We start from the raw sequence: 21,754 nt of genomic DNA, 5'->3' as shown, positions 1-21,754 counted from the left end.
GTTCCTATTTGATTGACAGTCTTCCGACAGTCGCATCTATGGCGTCACGATTTTCCGAAAGTAGTCGAACGTCGGTGCCGTATAGAGCCGCACCGACGTTCGGCTTCTTTCGGCTACTCGTGACGCGATACATGCGACCGTCAGAAGCCTGTCGGAAGACTGTCAATCAAATAGGAACGCCCAGTCCCGAAGACCATACCCGGAAGCGGCGGAGAAGATCGCTCTCTAAAACGGTAAGTACTGCTTAGATTTTAAAAAAACTACCCGATTCCCCTTGACAAAATGAGCATTAATCTAAGGTTAAAAAAAAAAATTTCGGGTGAACTCCCGCTTTAAGTAATTTTACAATTTTGTGTTAGGCCGCATTCATAGCCATCTTGGGCTGCAGGTTGGACACCTCTGGTCTAGCCCTTTCTCTCCCCAGACAGTCCCTTTCTTCCATAGGATTTCAGTTCTTTCAAAGGTTTAGCATCACACGTCTCATTTCTCAAATTTGACTGCAAAAGTGGAACTACACTTTATTAGAAATCTAGCTTTGAGGTTTCCTTTTTTGTATTATGGAGCAATTCCTTCATCCACTTTGCGTGTGTGTCTGGAGGAATAGATTTTTTTTTTTTTCCCCCCGGATCAACCAGATAAACCTAACAAAAACAAAAATAACCAAACACTCATCTATATGGCCAGAAGAGGATTTTTTTTTATAAAAATAGAAAAAAGGCCACTTACACACAGTGTGAGCTCCGTTGGAGTCCATCTGTTCAGCTGGGAATCTGCCCACTGATCTCTGCCGAGCAGGCAGATGACTGGTCAATGCAAGCTCTGCCTATGAAGGACAGACAGACCACTCTCTATGGGAGGTCGGATGTAAACAGACCAGTCAACTTTACACCCAACTGCCATCAAATCCGCCAGATGGATGGCAAACAGATCCCCATTTGTCTGTTTTTAGCGGACAGGATCAGATCGGATGTCAGCGGGTGTCAAGGGACATATCGCAATACCTGCCGCAAGCAATAAACGCATGTAAAAATTGGCTGGTGGTGCCCAATTGATCAATCAACTTGGGTACATTCAGCCTGCCCATACATAGCTTGGATCTCGGCTGATGCCCGCTGAAGCGCCCGAGAATTCAAACCATCTATGGCCTGCATAACATCTCCCTCCGTCTACTGTTGTGTGTCTTCAGTCCCCACCACCTCCATTCATTGCATGTCCCCAGTCTCAGAACGTCTCTAGAACATTTTGAGTCTCCGAGGGTATTCTGTGTCATATGCTAAATACTATTAACGGCCCTATGAAGCTACTAAGGCCACCGTTGAGGTCCCCTACACCTCACAAGGTGACAATCACGGTTCCAAAGTGTATATCTATGAAGCCAAGAACAGAACATTTTGAAGTATGCATAGAAATAGAATCATGGCACAGGGGGGAGAAACACACACACACACACACATCATCCTGAGACTCATTGTTCAGGAAGAGAACTATATTCTGGGGAGCATGTGTAACCCACCCAATAAAACTAGGTGCTCGTAGAATCCTCTTCTTGGAAATGCAACGCCATACTAAAGGCTTGGTTTTTTTCCCCTCCCTTGTACAAAGACGCACACGGGCAGCTTACTGTACAGGATTTGGCAATGCCGAATCCAACTCAATAAAACTGGCTGGTGATGGAGACCCAGAAGTCAGCTACCCGAAGATGTCAGTGGCCAGACGGGGAGCTCCAGGACACCGCATTGCTGAAGCCAAGACAAGTATAGTTCCGCTTTAAGTGATACTTAAAAAGCAAAATGTGTTTGTTTTACCAAATCCATCAATTTAACCACTTGCCGACCGCCGCGCACACATTTACATTGGCAGAAGGGCTCGTACAGGCAAATGGGTGTACCCTGCCACCTCGATATTCGCCGGCGGCCCGTGATCCGTGAGACGGAGAGGCAGAACGGGGAGATGCCCATGTAAACAAGGCATTTCCCTGTTCTGCCTAGTGACATCACAGGGATGTACTTCTCCCTGTCATCGGGAGCAGTGATCGCTGTTGTGTCAGTGGTAGCCCAGCCCCCACACAGTTAGAATCACTACCTAGGACACACTTAACCCCCCTTCCTCGCCCCCAGTGGTTACCCCCTTTACTGCCATTTACACAGTAATCAGTGCATTTTTATAGCACTGATCGCTGTATAAATGACAGTGGTCACAAAATAGCGTCAAAAGTGTCCAATGTGTCCGCCATAATGTCGCAGTCACGATAAAACTATACCACATTTTGTAGAGGCTATAACTTTTGCCCAAACCAATCAATATATGCTTACTGCGATTTTTTTACCAAAAATATGTAGAACACATAATCGGCCTAAACTGAGGAATTTTTTTTTATATAATTTATATTTTGGGGATATTATAGCAAAAAGTAAAAAATTGTTTTTTTTTTTATAGCGCAAAAAATTAGAACCGCAGAGGTGATAAAATACTAGAGCTGCACAATTAATCGTTAAAAAAAAAAAAAATTGTGATCTCGATTCAACTCCCCTGACGATCTCCAATGCAGAGTTTGCCGATTCTTTCATACAAACAAGTGGAGAGACTTTATCTGCTCACTCTGCTGTCAAAAGAAAATGTCCGGGCAGTCTGCCAAGTTCTTAACAGAAAACATTGTAACTAATGCTTCCTTCTTAGATCAAAAAGGGATAAACTTCTGTGTGTAAAGAAAAAAATCTGGGCAGTCTGCCAAGTTTGTAACATGAAACATTGTAACCAATTCTTCCTTCTTAGGACCCTTTCACACCTACGGACAAACGGTCCGTTTATTACAAGTCCGTTTACGGACTTGTAATGTATCCCTATGGGATTGCAGACGTTAGCGGATGATGCATCCGCTAACGCAAAGATCCGCTTTTGCGGACGGAAGAAACCCCTATTTTTCTTCCGTCCGGCGGAACGGATCGGATGAATACGGACACATGGTCCGTATTCATACGATTCACCATAGGGGAGAGCGGAGGAGAGACAGGGCGGTCTCTGCACGGGGACCGCCCTGTCCACCGACAGCTCAGCGGGGATTTACGGAGGAATCCCCGCTGAGCTTTGCAGACACACGGAGCGGATCATTACTGATCCGCTCTGTGTGAAAGGGCCCTTAGAGGAAACTTGTGTGTGTAAATGCAGGAAGTTTAACGAAACAGTAAAGTTAGCCAAAATTTGTTTTGTTTTAATGTGAAAGATGTTACGCCGCAAGAATCGAGAGAATCGTGATCCATCTTCTAAGCAGAATAATCACGATTCTCATTTTAGCCAGAATCGTGCAGCTCTATAAAATACCACCAAAAGAAAGCTCTATATGTGAAAAAAATAAAAATCAATTTTGTTTGGGTACAACGTTGCATGACCGCGCAATAGTCGGTTAAAGCGACGCAGTGCTAAAACGCCAAAAAATTGCCTGGTCACCGTGCAGCCAAATCTGAAGTGATTAAAAAAAAAAAAAAGTGAATATCGGCCGCCGATAATCGGTCGATCCCTACTGCACGTAGCCAAGGACACACACACACACCTCTAGTAGTAAAGGTAATAGTTTGTTTGGACCAACTATTTACACTTCAGTTGGAGATGAGCTTTAAATGAAAGGTTTTGTGCCTGGAGTTCAGCTTTATGGTTTGTAATGTCATTCTGTTTTTTAATAGGTTGGAAAGTGACAGTTTAGGTGTTCAATCATCCCAGTACACTGTGCCAGTATGGAAACTAAACTGCCGAGTACACAATCTACAGATAGCTGCGAACAGGCAGGTAGGTTTATTGTATGGCATGTTTGTTCTGCAATAAAAAGCCTGCCTGCTCAGAGTTCTGATTTGAGACTTTAGCTCTGCTTTAAAGGCCCCATTCACACCCGAGTGTAGCGGGTATGCGCATTTTTTTAAAAACATTTTACGTTTTTCACATACGTGTGCCTAGGATAGTCCATTAACTTGAACAGGCTGCCCTTCACATGACCAACACCCCAAAGTAGCTCCAAAACTTTTTCTGTAAAAAAGCACAGAGGCCCGGATTCAGAAAGAAGATACGACGGCGTATCTCCTGATACGCCGTCGTATCTCTGAGTTACGCATAGATATCCCTAAGATCCGACAGGTGTAAGTGACTTACACCGTCGGATCTTAGGCTGCAATCTCACGCTAGCTGCTAGGTGGCGCTTCCGTTTGTATACGCGAGGAATATGCAAATGAGGAGTTTACGCCGATTCAGAAACGAACGACCGCCCGGCGTTTTTTTTTTACGTCGTTTGCGTTTGACTTTTTGCGGCGTATAGTTACCCCTGCTATATGCGGCATATCCTATGTTAAGTATGGCCGTCGTTCCCGGGTCGAATTTTGAATTTTTTACCTCGTTTGCGTAAGTCGTTCGCGAATACGGATGGACGTAATTTACGTTCACGTCGAAACCAATGACGTCCTAGCGACGTCATTTAGAGCAATGCACGCTGGGAAATTTGACAGACGGCGCATGCGCAGTTCGTTCGGCGCGGGGACATGTCCGATTTAAATTTTACACGCCCACTACCCGCGGAATTCGAATTCCGCCGGGGGATTTACGATACAGCCAATACCTTCTGAATAAAGCACTTGCCTCAAAAACTTGCGGCGGCGTATCGTAGATGAGATCTAAAGATCCGCTAACCTATCTGAATCTAGCCCACAGTGTTTTTCCCGTACAGGTGTTGGGGTGTCATTAACAATTAATGGCACCACAAGCGTGACCCACGATTGCAGCGTGCTTCCGAAACGTGCAGCAAAACACACTAAAGCCTCGTACACATGACCGGTTTTCCCGGCACGAAAACTGCCAGGAGAGAATTTGGCCGGGGAATCTTGGTTGTGTGTAGGCTCCCTAGCAGTTCCCCCCCCCCCCCCCGACAGGAAAACAGCCGAGAATCCTGACGGGAATAATAGAGAATCCTGCCCTCCATTTCTGGCAGAGTGTTTCCTGCAGAGAAAACCGGCCGTCGGTATGCTTACCTGTCCGCATGCTCAGTAGCATACAAGTTTAATGTGGGGAGTAGCAAGATCTAGAATATATATATATATATAATAAAAAAAAAAAAAAAACACTAAAAACACACTGCAAAATGCTCCAGTAAAACACATGAACTGCAGCCACATAGATGTGAACCTAGGGTAAAGGTACATTCACACCTGTGGCTGATGTGCCGATCCCAGTGCATGGTGCCGTTTACTTTTCTTTTTAAGAACTTTATTGAAAATGTCACAATGGGGGTTATTTACTAAAGCTGGAGAGTGCAAAATAAGCTTCACTTCTGCATAGAAACCAATGAGCTTCCAGGTTTTATTGCCAAATATTAATTGAACAAGCTGAGGTTGCAAGCGGATTGGTTTCTATGCAGAAGTGAGCCTGATTTTGCACTCTCCAGCTTTAGTATACAAAGCTCACAGTGAGATTTCATAAAATGTCTTATAGCCATGGTGCAGTGACTGCTCCGCACTGGAAAAGAAGTACTCCGCATTACACATTAGTGTGAGCCGCCAACAGCGGAGACACACCTGGTGTGAATGGAACCGAAATGCTGACAAACTTTACGTACAGTGTGGGGGGGTCACCATTTAAAATCCTTCAAATGCATGTATATGTGTTTAGAGATGTCATCTTAATGCATGAGTCTTTAACCACTTAAGCCCCGGACCAATATGCTGCTAAATGCCCAAAGGCGTTTTTACAATTCGGCACTGCGTCGTTTTAACAGACAATTGCGCGCTCGTGCGACGTGGCTCCCAAACAAAATTGGCGTCCTTTTTTCCCCACAAATAGAGCTTTCTTTTGGTGGTATTTGATCACCTCTGCGGTTTTTATTTTTTGCGCTATAAACAAAAATAGAGCGACAATTTTGAAAAAAAATGCAATATTTTTTACTTTTTGCTATAATAAATATCCCCCAAAAACATATATATTTTTTTTTCCCTCAGTTTAGGCCGATACGTATTCTTCTACCTATTTTTGGTAAAAAAAAAAAAAAAAAAAAAAAATCGCAATAAGCATTTATCAATTGGTTTGCGCCAAATTTATAGCGTTTACAAAAAAGGGGATATTTTTATTGCATTTTTATTAATTTTTTTTTTTTACTACTAAAGGTGGCGATCAGCGATTTTTTTCGTGACTGCGACATTATGGCGGACACTTCGGACAATTTTGACACATTTTTGGGACCATTGTCATTTTCACAGCAAAAAATGCATTTAAATTGCATTGTTTATTGTGAAAATTACAGTTGCAGTTTGGGAGTTAACCACAGGGGGCGCTGTAGGAGTTAGGGTTCACTGTGTGAGTGTTTACAACTGTAGGGGGGTGTGGCTGTAGGTCTGACGTCATCGATTGTGTCTCCCTATAAAGGGGATGACACGATCGATGCGCCGCCACAGTGAAGCACGGGGAAGCCGTGTTTACACACGGCTCTCCCCGTTCTTCAGCTCCGGGGAGCGATCGCGACGGAGCGGCTATAAACGAATAGCCACGCCGTCGTCCCGGATCGCTCACCGAGGGAATCCGCACGCAGCGGGGGGGGTCCCGATCGGACCCCCGACCCGCGGAAAGGCAAAGACGTATATATACGTCCTTCTGCCTGTCCGTGCCATTTTGCGGACGTAAATAGTCATGCGGCGGGCGTTAAGGGATTAAACTATGGCCCTCCAGTTGTTCAGGAACTACAATTCCCATCATGAATAGCCATGTCTGTGGACGTCAGAGTTTTACAATGCCTCATGGGATGTGTAGTTCTGCAACAGCTGGAGGGCTGTAGTTTGAGGATCCCTGTCTTAAAAGGGTTGTAAAGGAAAAAAACTTTTCCCTAAATAGCTTCCTTTACTTTATCGCAGTCCTTCTTCACTTACCTCATCCTTCGATTTTGCTTTTAAATGTCTATTTCTTCTGACAAATACTCACTTCCTGTTCTTCTGTCTGTAACGCGAGGCTTTCTTCCTGGTGTGGAGAAAGCCTCTTGAGGGGGTGGCGAGCAGGAGTGTCAGGATGTCCACTAACACACAGCTCCTTTCTCTATCTGCAAAGTAGAGAGCCTCTTGAGGGGGCTAATCAGGACGCTTTCTCCACACCAGGGAGAAAGCCTTGCATTACTGTGTGGAGTAACAGACAGAAGAACAGGAAGTGAGGATTTCTCAGAAGAAATAAGGACATTTAAAAGCAAAATCGAAGGATGAGGTAAAGGAAGCTATTTAGGGGGGAAAAAATACCTTTACAACCCCTTTAATGCATTAAAATCACATATATGTCATTGTGTGGTCAGTTAGGGCTTATCCACACTGGCACACTGTATAATCATCAAGATTTACCCCCAACCATGTAGTGCAAAGTCCTGCCTGACATTATATGCAAAAGTGAAATTAATTGTTTAGGAATCTCCTCCTATTGATAGGAGATTATACAATTGTATGTACAATGTATGGCCAGCTTTACCTGCCAGCGTGTACTTTTGTCTTTATTCTGACACAGAGCAATTAAAAGTATATATAAAGGCAATGCTCTCACTTTGGATAGAGCAGAGAATAAAAGTTAAGTTATAGTATAACTAAAAAAGGTATATTTAATTATATAATTTTTTTTTAGGAGTAGGGTTATGACTATGTCCCATTGGGGAGATTTCCCTTCACTTCCTGTGTAGAGCCAAACAAGGAAGTGAGAGGAAATCCCTTGAAAAAAGTGAGAGAGTCCATGGTTGTCATTGGAAGATTGCCCCTCTATTCCTGTTTTGGGGACAACCCAACATTTACTTTCACATAGCGAGGGCGAGGGCGAGTCTCCACAACGGGGACACAGACAGCAATAAAAACTGACAGGGGTTCTTCTCCACTCTATGCCAGACTTGACTTGCTGGCGAGTCTGTACGACCATGGGGCGCCCCTACCTGCACAGCTCCAGATAAACAAGCGGCTCTCCATGCTGTGCCTGTCGTACATACACCGTGCGATAAAACTAAATGCATGATGTACAATGTGACTAATCCATCAAATAAGATCGATGGCATAGCCGACGGGTGACTGCAAGGGCTCATTTAAATGTGCGATTGGGAGGCAGTAAAAAAAATCCCATTTAAGTTGCATTTTTAACCCCCCCCCCCCCCCCCCCCCCCTAAGCCTCACACGATGAGAATTTTCATGCTAGTCTCCAAACAACAGAATACAACTTCAGAAGTGATGACATTTATTATATCGTATTGTTTCGTTTCCGATCATGCGTGGTCTTTTTCGGACAAATTCTGTACTGATCAAACGAAAAGTCGGATGAAATTTCTCCCGTTTGTCCCTTTGTATAATTTCACACGGACGGTCGCGATTGGCTCTCGAAAGCTGTGTACTAATACTCAGATTATCGTACGATGGCTGTGAAAGCGTGATTTTTCATCCAATTTTCCCATCACGTGTACGAGGCATTCAGCCCTTTTCACAATGATCAGTCTTTCTTGCATACCAAAAGCAGAAATAAATAAATAAAATGCACGACCATTAAAACCTAACTCTTCACAGCAGTCAGTTGCGTTTTTAAAAGTCCTGCCTTTTTGGTGCAGCAAAAAACGCATCTTCCCATTTAAATTAACCACTTGCTTACTGGGCACATATACCCCCCTCCTGCCCAGGTGAAATTTCAGCTCTCGGCACTGCGTCGCTTTAACTAACAATTGCACGGTCGTGCGACGTGGCTCCCAAACAAAATTGACGTCCTTTTTTTCCCCACAAGTAGAGCTTTCTTTTGGTGGTATTTGATCACCTCTGCGGTTTTTATTTTTTGCGCTATAAACAAAAAAGTGCGACAATTTTGAAAAAATACAATATTTTTTTACTTGTTGCTATAATAAATATCCCAATTTAAAAAAAAAAAAATTCTCAGTTTAGGCCGATACGTATTCTTCTACATATTTTTGGTAAAAAAAAAAAAAAAAAAAAAATCGCAATAAGCGACTTGTTGACGCTAAAGTTATATGAGATCAACTCTCATTGGCCGCACAGATCGCATCGCAAACGGCCACTCTGATTGGCCGTTCGCGGCGATCTGTAATTGGCTGTGTCCAAGGGACACGGCCAACACAGTTTCCCCGCTGCGCGCTCGGGAGCGCGCGCGGGGAACGCCCTAGGGGCGGACATCAATTGACGTCCAGTTGGATTTTCAGGTCCGCGCTGTAGCCGTCATTCGGCTATAGCGCGGGTCTGAAGAAGCCAATAAAAAATGCACCTGTGGTTGGATTTTTGGAATCGCGTGTACAGGCAGTACACCTGTAAGGGGCCCAATGGCCCCCAAGGGCTCGGCAATCCCCCCCCCCCCCCCCCCATCATCTCCCCAAGCCCACCCACCTCAATACCCCCCACTTCTCAATTCAGGGGCAGCACGCCCCTCCGTTTCTCTGCTCCAGGGGGCCCATGCCTGAAGCTGTGCAAGGAGCCCCAAAATTCCTGATGATGGCCCTGCACGGGTGCAAAGTGCACCTCAAACACGGCTAAAGGTGCATATGCATTTTTGCACTGGAGCAATAAAAGCAGCCGTAGGCAGTGGACAATGGTGTTTACAGGTAACAATGCTTTGCGTCTGCAGCAAAAACTACCTGAAATGTAGTAAGTGGTGGGCAGCGAGCCCACAGCTTGCAACCCATTTGAGTGAACTGCCAATTCCTCACATTTGTGTTGTCAAAAATGTGATTAAACTGCTTGCCGACCAGCCGCCGCAGTTATACAGCGGCAGGTCGACTCGGCTGTGCGAGAGCACGTAGCTATACGTCATCTCGCGATTCTTCCAATAGGGCAGTGTTTCTCAATTCCAGTCCTCAGGCCCCCCCCCCCCCCCCCAACAGGTCAGGTTTTCAGGATTTCCATTATTTTGCACAGGTGTTTTGATCAGTTTCACTGCCTTAGTAATCACCACAGCCTTTTCATCTGAGGGAAATCCTGAAAACCTGACCTGTTGGGGGGGCCTGAGGACTGGAATTGAGAAACACTGCAATAGGGGCACGCGCGCTCCCCGCTCACCCCTGGTCTCGACGCGCATGCCCGGTGGGCACGATCACCGCCGGGCACCCGCTGTGTGTGTGTGTAAACACACAGCTCCCAGTCCTGTCAGGGGGAGAAATGCCCCTAGTCAGTCCCACCCCCCCCCCCCTTCAGTTAGAACACACACAGGGAACATAATTAACCCCTTCCTCGCCCCCTAGTGTTAACCCTTTCCCTGCCCTGATCGCTATAAAAATGCCAATGGTCCCAAAAATGTGTCAAAAGTGTCCGCCATAATGTCGCAGTACCGATAAAAATCGCTGATCACCGCCATTACTAGTAAAAAAAAATTACAAAAATGCCATAAAAATATCCCATATTTTGTAAACGCTATAACTTTTGTGCAAACCAATCAATAAACGCTTATTGCGATTTTTTTTACGAAAAATATGTAGAAGAATACGTATCGGCCTAAACTGAGGATTTTTTTTTTTTTTTTTAAATATATAATTTTTTATTTTTTTGGGGATATTAATTATGGCAAAAAGTAAAAAATATTCATTTTTTTTTCAAAATTGTCGCTCTATTTTTGTTTATAGCGCAAAAAATAAAAACCGCAGAGGTGATCAAATACCACCAAAAGAAAGCTCTATTTGTGGGGGGGGGGGGGGGGGAGAAAGGACGCCAATTTTGTTTGGGAGCCACGTCGCAGGACCGCGCAATTGCCAGTTAAAGCGACGCAGTGCCGAAGCGGAAAAACTGGCCCGGTCATTGACCAGCAATATGGCCCGGGGCTGAAGTGGTTAAAACAACATGGCGAGAAGGAGTCACCTCCGCAGCAACTGTCAATCACTTGTGAAAAGTGAGCTGAACTTGGATTGCTTTTCAGAGGAACGGTATATTTAGGCGCACGTCTAAATCTACCCTTACGGTTTTGATAAATCAAAGTTAACTGCTGCCGCAAAATAATATATATATATATATATATATATATATATATATATATATATATATATATATATTTATTTATTTATAATAACATTTATTTTTATTGTTATTTTACAAGGACGATGACATTTTTTGATGGCTCGATAAATCTACAATTAATGGCATGAAAACTGCCCTCTATTAACCCTTTACAATGGACTTAGATTGTAAACGCCTTGATTATAGGGACTGATAAGTTGATTTACTAAAACTGGAGAGTGCAAAATCAGCTGCTAACTTCATCAATTAAGATTTTTAAAACCCCTGGAAGCTGATTGGTTGCTCCCCAGTATTAGTAATTCTCCCCCAGTGTCAGCCCTTGCAATGGATGAGTGACACTCTGTAGCTGCCCCCCTCCGTTCTGTAATGGGATGTCCCCGGACTGTAATAATAATAAAGGAGATCTTACTCTTAGTGGCGGCGATCAGGTTCTTTCCTTCCTTCACCAGGTCCTTGATAAACTTGTTGGTTCGGTCCAGCTCGGCCTCGTGTGCCCGGACCCTTTCCCTCAGCCAGGGGCTGTCCAGGTAACATTCACTGAACTCCAGCGGCTGGAGCCCCATGGTCGCTCCCCGGCACAGGAGCCTGGAATAGCAGAAAGGATAGTCCGCCCTCCGGGCTGGAGGACTGAGGGGAGCGGGGAGCGGGGAGCTCAGCGTGTCATAGGAGGAGAGGAGGGGGGGAGCTCCATCCAGGAGAGCACAGCCCGGACACAACTCACATTCCACCGGACACAGGCCGCCCACTAATCCCGGGAACTCTCCTTCTATCCTCCTTCACTCCTCCTGTCCGCTCCTTGTCTCCTCCCACATCCCCTTCATGTCACTGTGAGGCGAGCTCCCCCTTCCTGACACCCGGGGACACCGCCACCGAGCAGACCCAATCCATACAGTATACTGTATATAGAGATCCGACCCATACAGTATACTGTATATAGAGATCCGACCCATACAGTATACTGTATATAGAGATCCGACACAATCCATACATTATACTGTATATAGAGATCCGACCCATACAGTATACTGTATATAGAGATCCGACCCATACAGTATACTGTATATAGAGATCCGACCCATACAGTATACTGTATATAGAGATCCGACCCATACAGTATACTGTATATAGAGATCCGACACAATCCATACATTATACTGTATATAGAGATCCGACCCATACAGTATACTGTATATAGAGATCCGACCCATACAGTATACTGTATATAGAGATCCGACACAATCCATACATTATACTGTATATAGAGATCCGACCCATGCATTGTACTGTATACAGAGATCCGACACAATCCATACATTATACTGTATATAGAGATCCGACCCATGCATTGTACTGTATACAGAGATCCGACACAATCCATACATTATACTGTATATAGAGATCCCACCCATACATTATACTGTATATAGAGATCCGACCCAATCCATACATTGTACTGTATATAGAGATCCGACCCATACATTATACTGTATATAGAGATCCGACCCAATCCATACATTGTACTGTATATAGAGATCCGACCCATACATTGTACTGTATATAGAGATCCGACCCATACATTATACTGTATATAGAGATCCGACCCATACATTATACTGTATACAGAGATCCGACCCATATATTATACTGTATACAGAGATCCGACCCATACAGTATACTGTATATAGAGATCCGACCCATACAGTATACTGTATATAGAGATCCGACACAATCCATACATTATACTGTATATAGAGATCCGACCCATACAGTATACTGTATATAGAGATCCGACCCATACAGTATACTGTATATAGAGATCCGACCCATACAGTATACTGTATATAGAGATCCGACCCATACAGTATACTGTATATAGAGATCCGACACAATCCATACATTATACTGTATATAGAGATCCGACCCATACAGTATACTGTATATAGAGATCCGACCCATACAGTATACTGTATATAGAGATCCGACACAATCCATACATTATACTGTATATAGAGATCCGACCCATGCATTGTACTGTATACAGAGATCCGACACAATCCATACATTATACTGTATATAGAGATCCGACCCATGCATTGTACTGTATACAGAGATCCGACACAATCCATACATTATACTGTATATAGAGATCCCACCCATACATTATACTGTATATAGAGATCCGACCCAATCCATACATTGTACTGTATATAGAGATCCGACCCATACATTATACTGTATATAGAGATCCGACCCAATCCATACATTGTACTGTATATAGAGATCCGACCCATACATTGTACTGTATATAGAGATCCGACCCATACATTATACTGTATATAGAGATCCGACCCATACATTATACTGTATACAGAGATCCGACCCATATATTATACTGTATACAGAGATCCGACCCATGCATTATACTGTATATAGAGATCCGACCCATATATTATACTGTATACAGAGATCCGACCCATACATTATACTGTATATAGAGATCCGACCCATACATTATACTGTATACAGAGATCCGACCCATACATTATACTGTATACAGAGATCCGACCCATACATTATACTGTATACAGAGATCCGACCCATACATTATACTGTATATAGAGATCCGACCCATGCATTGTACTGTATATAGAGATCCGACCCAATCCATACATTATACTGTATATAGAGATCCGACCCATACATTGTACTGTATATAGAGATCCGACCCAATCCATACATTATACTGTATATAGAGATCCGACCCATACATTATACTGTATATAGAGATCCGACCCAATCCATACATTATACTGTATATAGAGATCCGACCCATACATTATACTGTATATAGAGATCCGACCCATACATTGTACTGTATATAGAGATCCGACCCATACATTATACTGTATATAGAGATCCGACCCATACATTGTACTGTATATAGAGATCCGACACATACATTATACTGTATATAGAGATCCGACCCATACATTATACTGTATATAGAGAACCGACCCATACATTATACTGTATATAGAGATCCGACCCAATCCATACATTGTACTGTATATAGAGATCCGACCCATACATTATACTGTATATAGAGATCCGACCCAATCCATACATTGTACTGTATATAGAGATCCGACCCATACATTATACTGTATATAGAGATCCGACCCAATCCATACATTATACTGTATATAGAGATCCGACCCAATCCATACATTATACTGTATATAGAGATCCGACCCATACATTGTACTGTATATAGAGATCCGACCCATACATTATACTGTATATAGAGATCCGACCCATACATTATACTGTATATAGAGATCCGACCCATGCATTATACTGTATATAGAGATCCGACCCAATCCATACATTATACTGTATATAGAGATCCGACCCATACATTATACTGTATACAGAGATCCGACCCATACATTATACTGTATACAGAGATCCGACCCATGCATTATACTGTATATAGAGATCCGACCCATATATTATACTGTATACAGAGATCCGACCCATACATTATACTGTATACAGAGATCCGACCCATACATTATACTGTATATAGAGATCCGACCCATACATTATACTGTATACAGAGATCCGACCCAATCCATACAGTATACTGTATATAGAGATCCGACCCATGCATTGTACTGTATATAGAGATCCGACCCATACATTATACTGTATATAGAGATCCGACCCATACATTATACTGTATATAGAGATCCGACCCATACATTATACTGTATATAGAGATCCGACCCATACATTATACTGTATATAGAGATCCCACCCAATCCATACATTATACTGTATATAGAGATCCGACCCAATCCATACATTATACTGTATATAGAGATCCCACCCAATCCATACATTATACTGTATATAGAGATCCCACCCATACATTATACTGTATATAGAGATCCGACCCAACCCATACATTGATTATACTGTATATAGAGATCCGACCCGGATTATACTGTATATAGAGATCCGACCCAATCCATACATTATACTGTATATAGAGATCCGACCCATACATTGTACTGTATATAGAGATCCGACCCATACATTATACTGTATATAGAGATCCGACCCAATCCATACATTATACTGTATATAGAGATCCGACCCAATCCATACATTATACTGTATATAGAGATCCGACCCAATCCACACATTATATTATACTGTATACAGAGATCCGACCCAATACATACATTATATTATACTATACTGTATATAGAGATCCAATCATTATATTATACTGTATATAGAGATCTGACCCAATCCACACATTATATTATACTGTATACAGATCGTTATATAGAGATTATTATTATATACAGATCCGACCCAATCCATACATTATATTATATAAAGATTATTATATACAGATCAGACCCAATCCACACATTATACTATATACAGATCCAAGCCAATCCACACACATTATATTATATACAGATCATTATATAGAGATCCAACCCAATCCATACATTATAGTATATACAGATCGTTATATAGAGATCAGGACCCAATCCACACATTATATACAGATCATTATATACAGATCATTATATACAGATCCAACCCAATCCATACACATTATATTATATACAGATCCAATCCACACATATTATATACAGAATATTATATACAGATCATTATATAGAGATCCAACCCAATCCACACACATTACATTATATACAGATCATTATATACAGATCCGATCCAATCCACATACATTATATTATATATACAGTAGTTCATTATATAGAGATCCTAACCAATCCACACATTATATTATATACAGATCATCATATACAGATCCAACCCAACCCAATCCACACATTACATTGTATACAGATCATTATATAGAGATCCTACCCAATCCACATACATTACAATATATGAAGATCTACAGTATTACAATTGTAGACCAGGGTTCTATAGAGATCTATTAAAAGTGTATACCGTTTTTTAGAGATCTATTACAAGTGTATATTGGGGCGTTATACAGAGATCTATTACAAGTATATAGTTCTAGAGTGATCAACTGTGATTTTGGTTATTTGGCACAATCATCCCTTGGTAAGTAGTAATAATATATGGGATCCCATTGGGATAGTGGTGGGATTTTAAAAGTGCTAATGGCAATTCAAAATGCAACACACAAATATTATATAAAAAATATATTTTATTGTTATATATACAAAAGTCAAAGAATTTAGAAAGTATACATAAAAGCAATAATCTCCATTCAGATGTTCAGCACTTAACGCTTTACATGTTTTGCCATGTGGCTTCGTCAGGAACGAATGTGAACATTCTTTTCTATTAAATCGATATAGACAGGCATTATGGGCCAGATTCACAGAAAAAGTACGCCGGAGTATCTTCTGATACTCCAGCGTACTTTCAAATTTGCCGCGTCGTATCTTTATTTGTAATTCACAAACAAAGATACGACGGCTTTTGGCTAAGATCCGACAGGCGTACGCCTTCGGATCTTAGGATGCAATACTTCGGCGACCGCTGGGTGGAGTTTGCGTCTTTTTCCGTGTCAGGTATGCAAATTAGCTGTTTACGGCTATCCACGAAGGTACGCACGTTCGTCACATTCTCTTACGTCGTCGCTAGTCGGTTTTTCCCGTCGCAAACTTACGCCTGCTATTTCATGGCTTAGATTTAGACCAGCCATGTTAAAGTATGGCCGTCGTTCCCGCGTCAAATTTAAATAATTTTTTTTTTTGCGTAAGACGTCCGGGAATACGAAAGGACGTAACGCACGTCGCCGTTCAAAAAACACGTCGGGGCGCCGTAATTTCGCGCAAAGCACGGCGGGAAATTTCCTAACGGAGCATGCACAGAACGTGCGGCGCGGGAATGCGCCTAATTTAAATGGTACACGCCCCATTTGAATTAGGCGGGCTTGCGCCGGACAGCTTTACGCTACGCCACCGCAAGTTTGCACGCAAGTGCTTTGTAAATCAAGCACTTACGATGAAAACTTGCGGCGGAGTAACGTAAAGTGGATACATTACGCCTCCGTAATTGTTCGTGAATCTGGCCCTACGTTTTTTGACAATACAGCATGTATTACATCTAGTGATAGTACTTGAATTATACAGAAAGGGGGAAAAAGCTAAATTAATCATGTATTAAACGAGAATTAAAGCAGTACCTGAAGTAATCAAGGAGACCATGGGGGGAGTGTTGCTCCGAACTCACAGACAACAGACAGTTTTTTCGGAGTTAGATTAGGCCCCTTTCACACTGGGGCAGGAGGTGCGGTGGCGGTAAAGCGGCGCTTTACCGTCGGAATTGCGGCGGTATTCGGCCGCTAGCGGTGCAGGTTTACCCCGCTAGCGGCTGCAGAGGTGCATTGCCGGCGGTATAGCCGCGGTTTCCCATTGCTTTCAATGGGAAGACGCGGTGGAGAAGCGGCAAACCTGCGTTACATCAGAGGGGGCCAGGGTCACCCGCATGTCACTGGGAAAGCCTGGGCTTTTCCTTGCGTCAGAGGGGGACGAGGTCATGTGACGGATGGCCCCGCCCTCACCTACATAAGAGCTGTCACTGCTGAAGCCGCGTCATTCCCCGGGCTGACAGGTGATGCGTGCCCTGGATGGACATCTTATCGCTGGATCCTGGATAAGGAGGAAATCTTCTCATCGCTGGACCCCGGAGAGGAGATCACCCATCACAGGATATCAACAGCGTTGGAGAGGAGACCGAAAATGCATTACCACCGCTGTAATTTTTAATTTTTTTTTATTTTAATAAAGGACTTTACCAACGGTGTCTGAGTTTTATTTTTTACAATCATTTACACTTTTTTTGTGAAATGGTAGAGGTACAATGTACCCCATTACCAATTCACATAGGGGGGGGGGGATCTGGGGGTCCCCTTTGTTAAAGGGGTCTTCCAGATTCTGATAACCCCCCTGCTCGCAGACCCCCACAACCATCGAGCAAGGGTTGTGGGGATGAGGCCCTTGTCCCCATCAACATGGGGACATGGTGCTTTGAGGGGTCACAGACCCTGAAGGGCCTGGTAATAGAATTTTTTTTTTATGAATGACTTTTCTCTGTATTGCCGGGAGCCGACAGTTCATTATAGCCACGAGTGATTTTAAATGACTTTTTTTCCCTTCAGAAATTACACTTTGTGCAGAGACAGTTCTAAGCACGGTAAACAAGAGCTGCTTTACAGGCATACTATACACTCCCCTAGGTACGAAATTTAAAGGAATATTTCACTTTAAGCATTATTAACCCCTTCAATACAGGGCTTTTATACCCACCTCCATACCGGGCCTATTCTGGCACGTCTCTCCTACATGTACAAATCATCATTATTTTGCTAGAAAATTACTCAGAACCCCCAAACATTATATATATTTCTTTTTAGCAGACACTCTAGGGAATAAAATGGCGGTCATTGCAACTTTTTATCTTGCACTGTATTTGCGCAATCATTTTTCAAACGCCATTTTTTTTCTAAAAAGAATTGTTTCATTAATTAAAAAATAACAAAACAGTAAAGTTAGCCCAATTTTTTTGTAAAATATGAAAGATGATGTTACGCCGAGTAAATAGATACCTAACATGTCATGCTTTAAAATTGCGCACACTCATGAAATGGCGCCAAACTTCGTTACTTAAAAATTTACAGGTTACCAGTTTAGAGTTACAGAGGAGGTCTAGTGCTAGAATTGTTGCACACGCTTTAACGCACGCGATGATACCTCACATATGTGGTTTGAACGACTGTACATACGTGGTCAAGACTTTTTTTTTTTTTCTATCACTTTTATTCCTATTACAAGGAATGTAAACATCCCTTGTAATAGGAAAAGTGTGTGACAGGTCCTCTTTAAGGAGAGATGCGGGGTCAATAAGACCCCACATCTCTCCTCCAGGCTGGAAAGCATGTGATCGTGAAAAAATTCACAGATCTCATGCTTACTAGCCATAATTGCAGCTTTGTTTACATTCCAGTACCCAGGCGTGACGTCATCACATCGCGCCCGGGCCTCCGACGGTCATAGAGATGACTGGCACGAGAGAGCACGGAGAAGCACCGGATGGCGGCGGGAGGGGGGAATGTCCCCTCCCGCCACCTATAAAAACGATCAAGCGGTGGAACCGCCGCTATGATCGTTCTTATGGTGCGCAGGATCGCCGCCGAAACACAATGATATCTGAATGATGCCTCTAGCTGCAGGCATCATTTAGATATCACTGCACAAAGTAAAGGACGTCATATGACGTCCACCCGGGATGGGAGATCCCCTTTCTAGACGTCATATGTCTATGTGCGGTATTGAAGTGGTTAAAATCACTGCTCCCGAAAAAACGGTAGTTTTTAAAACTTTTTTTTGCAATGATACTTGTCCCCTGGGACAGGACCCAGGTCCCCAAACACTTTTTAGGACAATTACTTGCATAGTAGCACTTTAGATTTAAACTTTAGATTTCTCCCACAGACTTTTACAAATTCGTTTTTTGAATTTGCCCCAAACACCCCAAATTGTTCGCTGTTCGCGGAACAGGCCAACAGCCAATGTTCGAGTCGAACATGAGTTCGACTCAAACTCGAAGCTCATCCCTACTTCTGACTCATTCTTTGACACAAGAGATAAAAGCAGCTGGAAATTTGTGTTGGGGAGGGAACTTGGAGAAAGAGAGAGAGCTTGTCTATTCACAGCACAGCTCTGCAAGTTTCTTCAGTCCTCTGCCTATGTGGAGTGGGGGTGTGTGCCTTTCCTCCAATCAGCTTTCACTCAGTGTATGCCCAGACTCCCCCTCCCACTTCTGAAATAGGAAGACAAATTTGTAACAAGATTTGTAACACTTCTAATATACATAGAAAGGGAAAGACAGCAGATATACAAGTAAAACTTATGTAGGGAGATTTGTTTCATCTCTGTGTATAATCTGAGGCTCTTCACTTCACTTGGTATAGGACATGGTTTACAACCACTAACTCTTGCTTCTGCTTACAAGAGGCAGGGTCCTTCTTTTGGTGTACAACTCACTCCCTGCATGACATGGACACTTCCTATTGGCTGTGCAGTGGCAGGGTTCTCCCAGGATCCAGAAGAGATCACTATCTCAAGAACCCAGTGGGGGATTTGGAAGGCAGACCTAGGTGAATGTACTGTATCTTTCTTCATGAAGTAATACAACATGTGTAGGGCAGGTTGAAGGGGAGGATGGGGGAAGGATTAACATTTACCTGGACATGGGCGTTAAGATGACCTGAGCCTGGGAAATTAAAATGAGTGCAGCCACCAAGCTGCAATATATCAAAGTGGACCTGGTAAAAATGCAACATCATATGTAGCGATCTGCTGCTCTCTTCTGTCTGTAATTGTGAATACTTGTGCTATCAATATACACATTTAATTAAACTTCCTGTCTCTGGTAGGCTGGATTAAAAAAAAGAACTCAGAGGAAGGAAACAGAGCAGAGATTAGAAGGCAAGTATTCCCATGTTCTAACTCTTTAACTGCACCTGACCAAAGCTTCTTGGGTGTGTATTTAAATCCTTGTGACAGACTTATCTCTGTCCTATAGTTATCTCACATGCACAGTGCCAGATAGCTAGGTCTGTGCTACTGTGCTCCGGTATGTGTGTAGTGGTCACCTTCCTGCATCACAGAAAGAAAGAGGAACTGCAGTCTGCTCACATAATTTGTAATAAAAACTTCTTTGCCATTCTGAAGCTTCTTTCCAATCACTTTGCATATTATTTTATATATACTGTGATTCTGTACTTGCCAAATATGCTGCAGAAATCTCCCTCCAGTGAGTCTGGCTGCAGCCATTTTAGCTGTGGCCAGCTGAAGCTGCTGCCTGTTCCCTTCCTGGATTTACACAGACACACAGAGGGACACCTCCAGCTCTGCAGCCCTTCAGCTCTCATTGGCCCTCTTATAACTCACCCCCTCCCTTTCCTGGAGAGAGAGAGCTGTACATGATGCCATAAGCTTAGGCTAATGAACAATAAACAGAAGGTGGGCTGTATAAGGTATTTACTGGCAGAAAAAAAAAAATGTTTTACTATCTAAAGTTAAAACAAGGACAAAAGATTTAATAGATGGAAAGTTAAAAAAGTTTTTTTTTGCAGCTCCTGTAATTTTAGTTAACACTGTCCCTTATGGTCTGGTTTTTATAGCTAGTTTTAGCCTAGAACTCATAAAGCCATCATAGGCTAGAAATTAGGCATCCGACGGCCACTTCTGGCAGTTACAGGTCTGGTTGAATTATAGATTAGAAACTACTAAGGGGCATGCCATGTGAGTAGGTACTTCTGTGTCATACATTTCATAGAGCTTGTCTTCTGAACTACAAAAGTGCTGCTCGGAGGCGTTTCAGGAGACCAAGACAGTAGAGGACTTCCTGTTTGCGGGCAGAAAGGTACCATAGTGTAGCCCCATCTTTTTTTTTGGGGGGGGGGGGGTGTTATGACAAATTTCCCTCTCAAACAGAATATTGCACTAAACGTGTAGGTAAATAAAAAAAACACCTTTGGAAGAGTGGGTTTGATAACAAAGGGCTAGATTCAGCAAGAATTTACGCTGGCGTATCTATAGATACGCCGCGTAAATTCAAAGCTGCGCCGGCGTATCTTCTTTCTGTATTCAGAAAGCAAGATACGCCGAAATTAGGCTAAGATCCGACTGGCGCCCGGCGGATTTTATTTTTTTACGTCGTTTGCGTAAGGCTTTTTCCGG

General features: G+C 42.9%; 1 protein-coding gene across 3 annotated transcripts in view; it reads right to left on the bottom strand.

Annotated features, from left to right (window-relative positions):
• ARHGAP10 (Rho GTPase activating protein 10) overlaps window positions 1–11,734 on the bottom strand; it is a 333,889-nt gene extending 322,155 nt beyond the window's left edge. For 2 of the 3 annotated variants that reach the window (XM_040331844.1, XM_040331851.1), the window contains exon 1: window positions 11,386–11,615. In XM_040331844.1, the coding sequence (XP_040187778.1) occupies window positions 11,386–11,539 (154 nt within the window). In that variant the 5' untranslated portion in view covers window positions 11,540–11,615. Of the gene's footprint in view, window positions 1–11,385 lie in introns of all 3 variants that reach the window. The other variant, XM_040331859.1, reaches the window with a different exon arrangement.
• Between the last annotated feature and the right edge of the window lie 10,020 nt (window positions 11,735–21,754).

This window comes from Rana temporaria, chromosome 1, assembly GCF_905171775.1.
Source record: "Rana temporaria chromosome 1, aRanTem1.1, whole genome shotgun sequence".
NCBI classification, from domain to species: Eukaryota; Metazoa; Chordata; class Amphibia; order Anura; family Ranidae; genus Rana; species Rana temporaria.
This window is presented reverse-complemented; position numbering and strand designations above follow the sequence as displayed.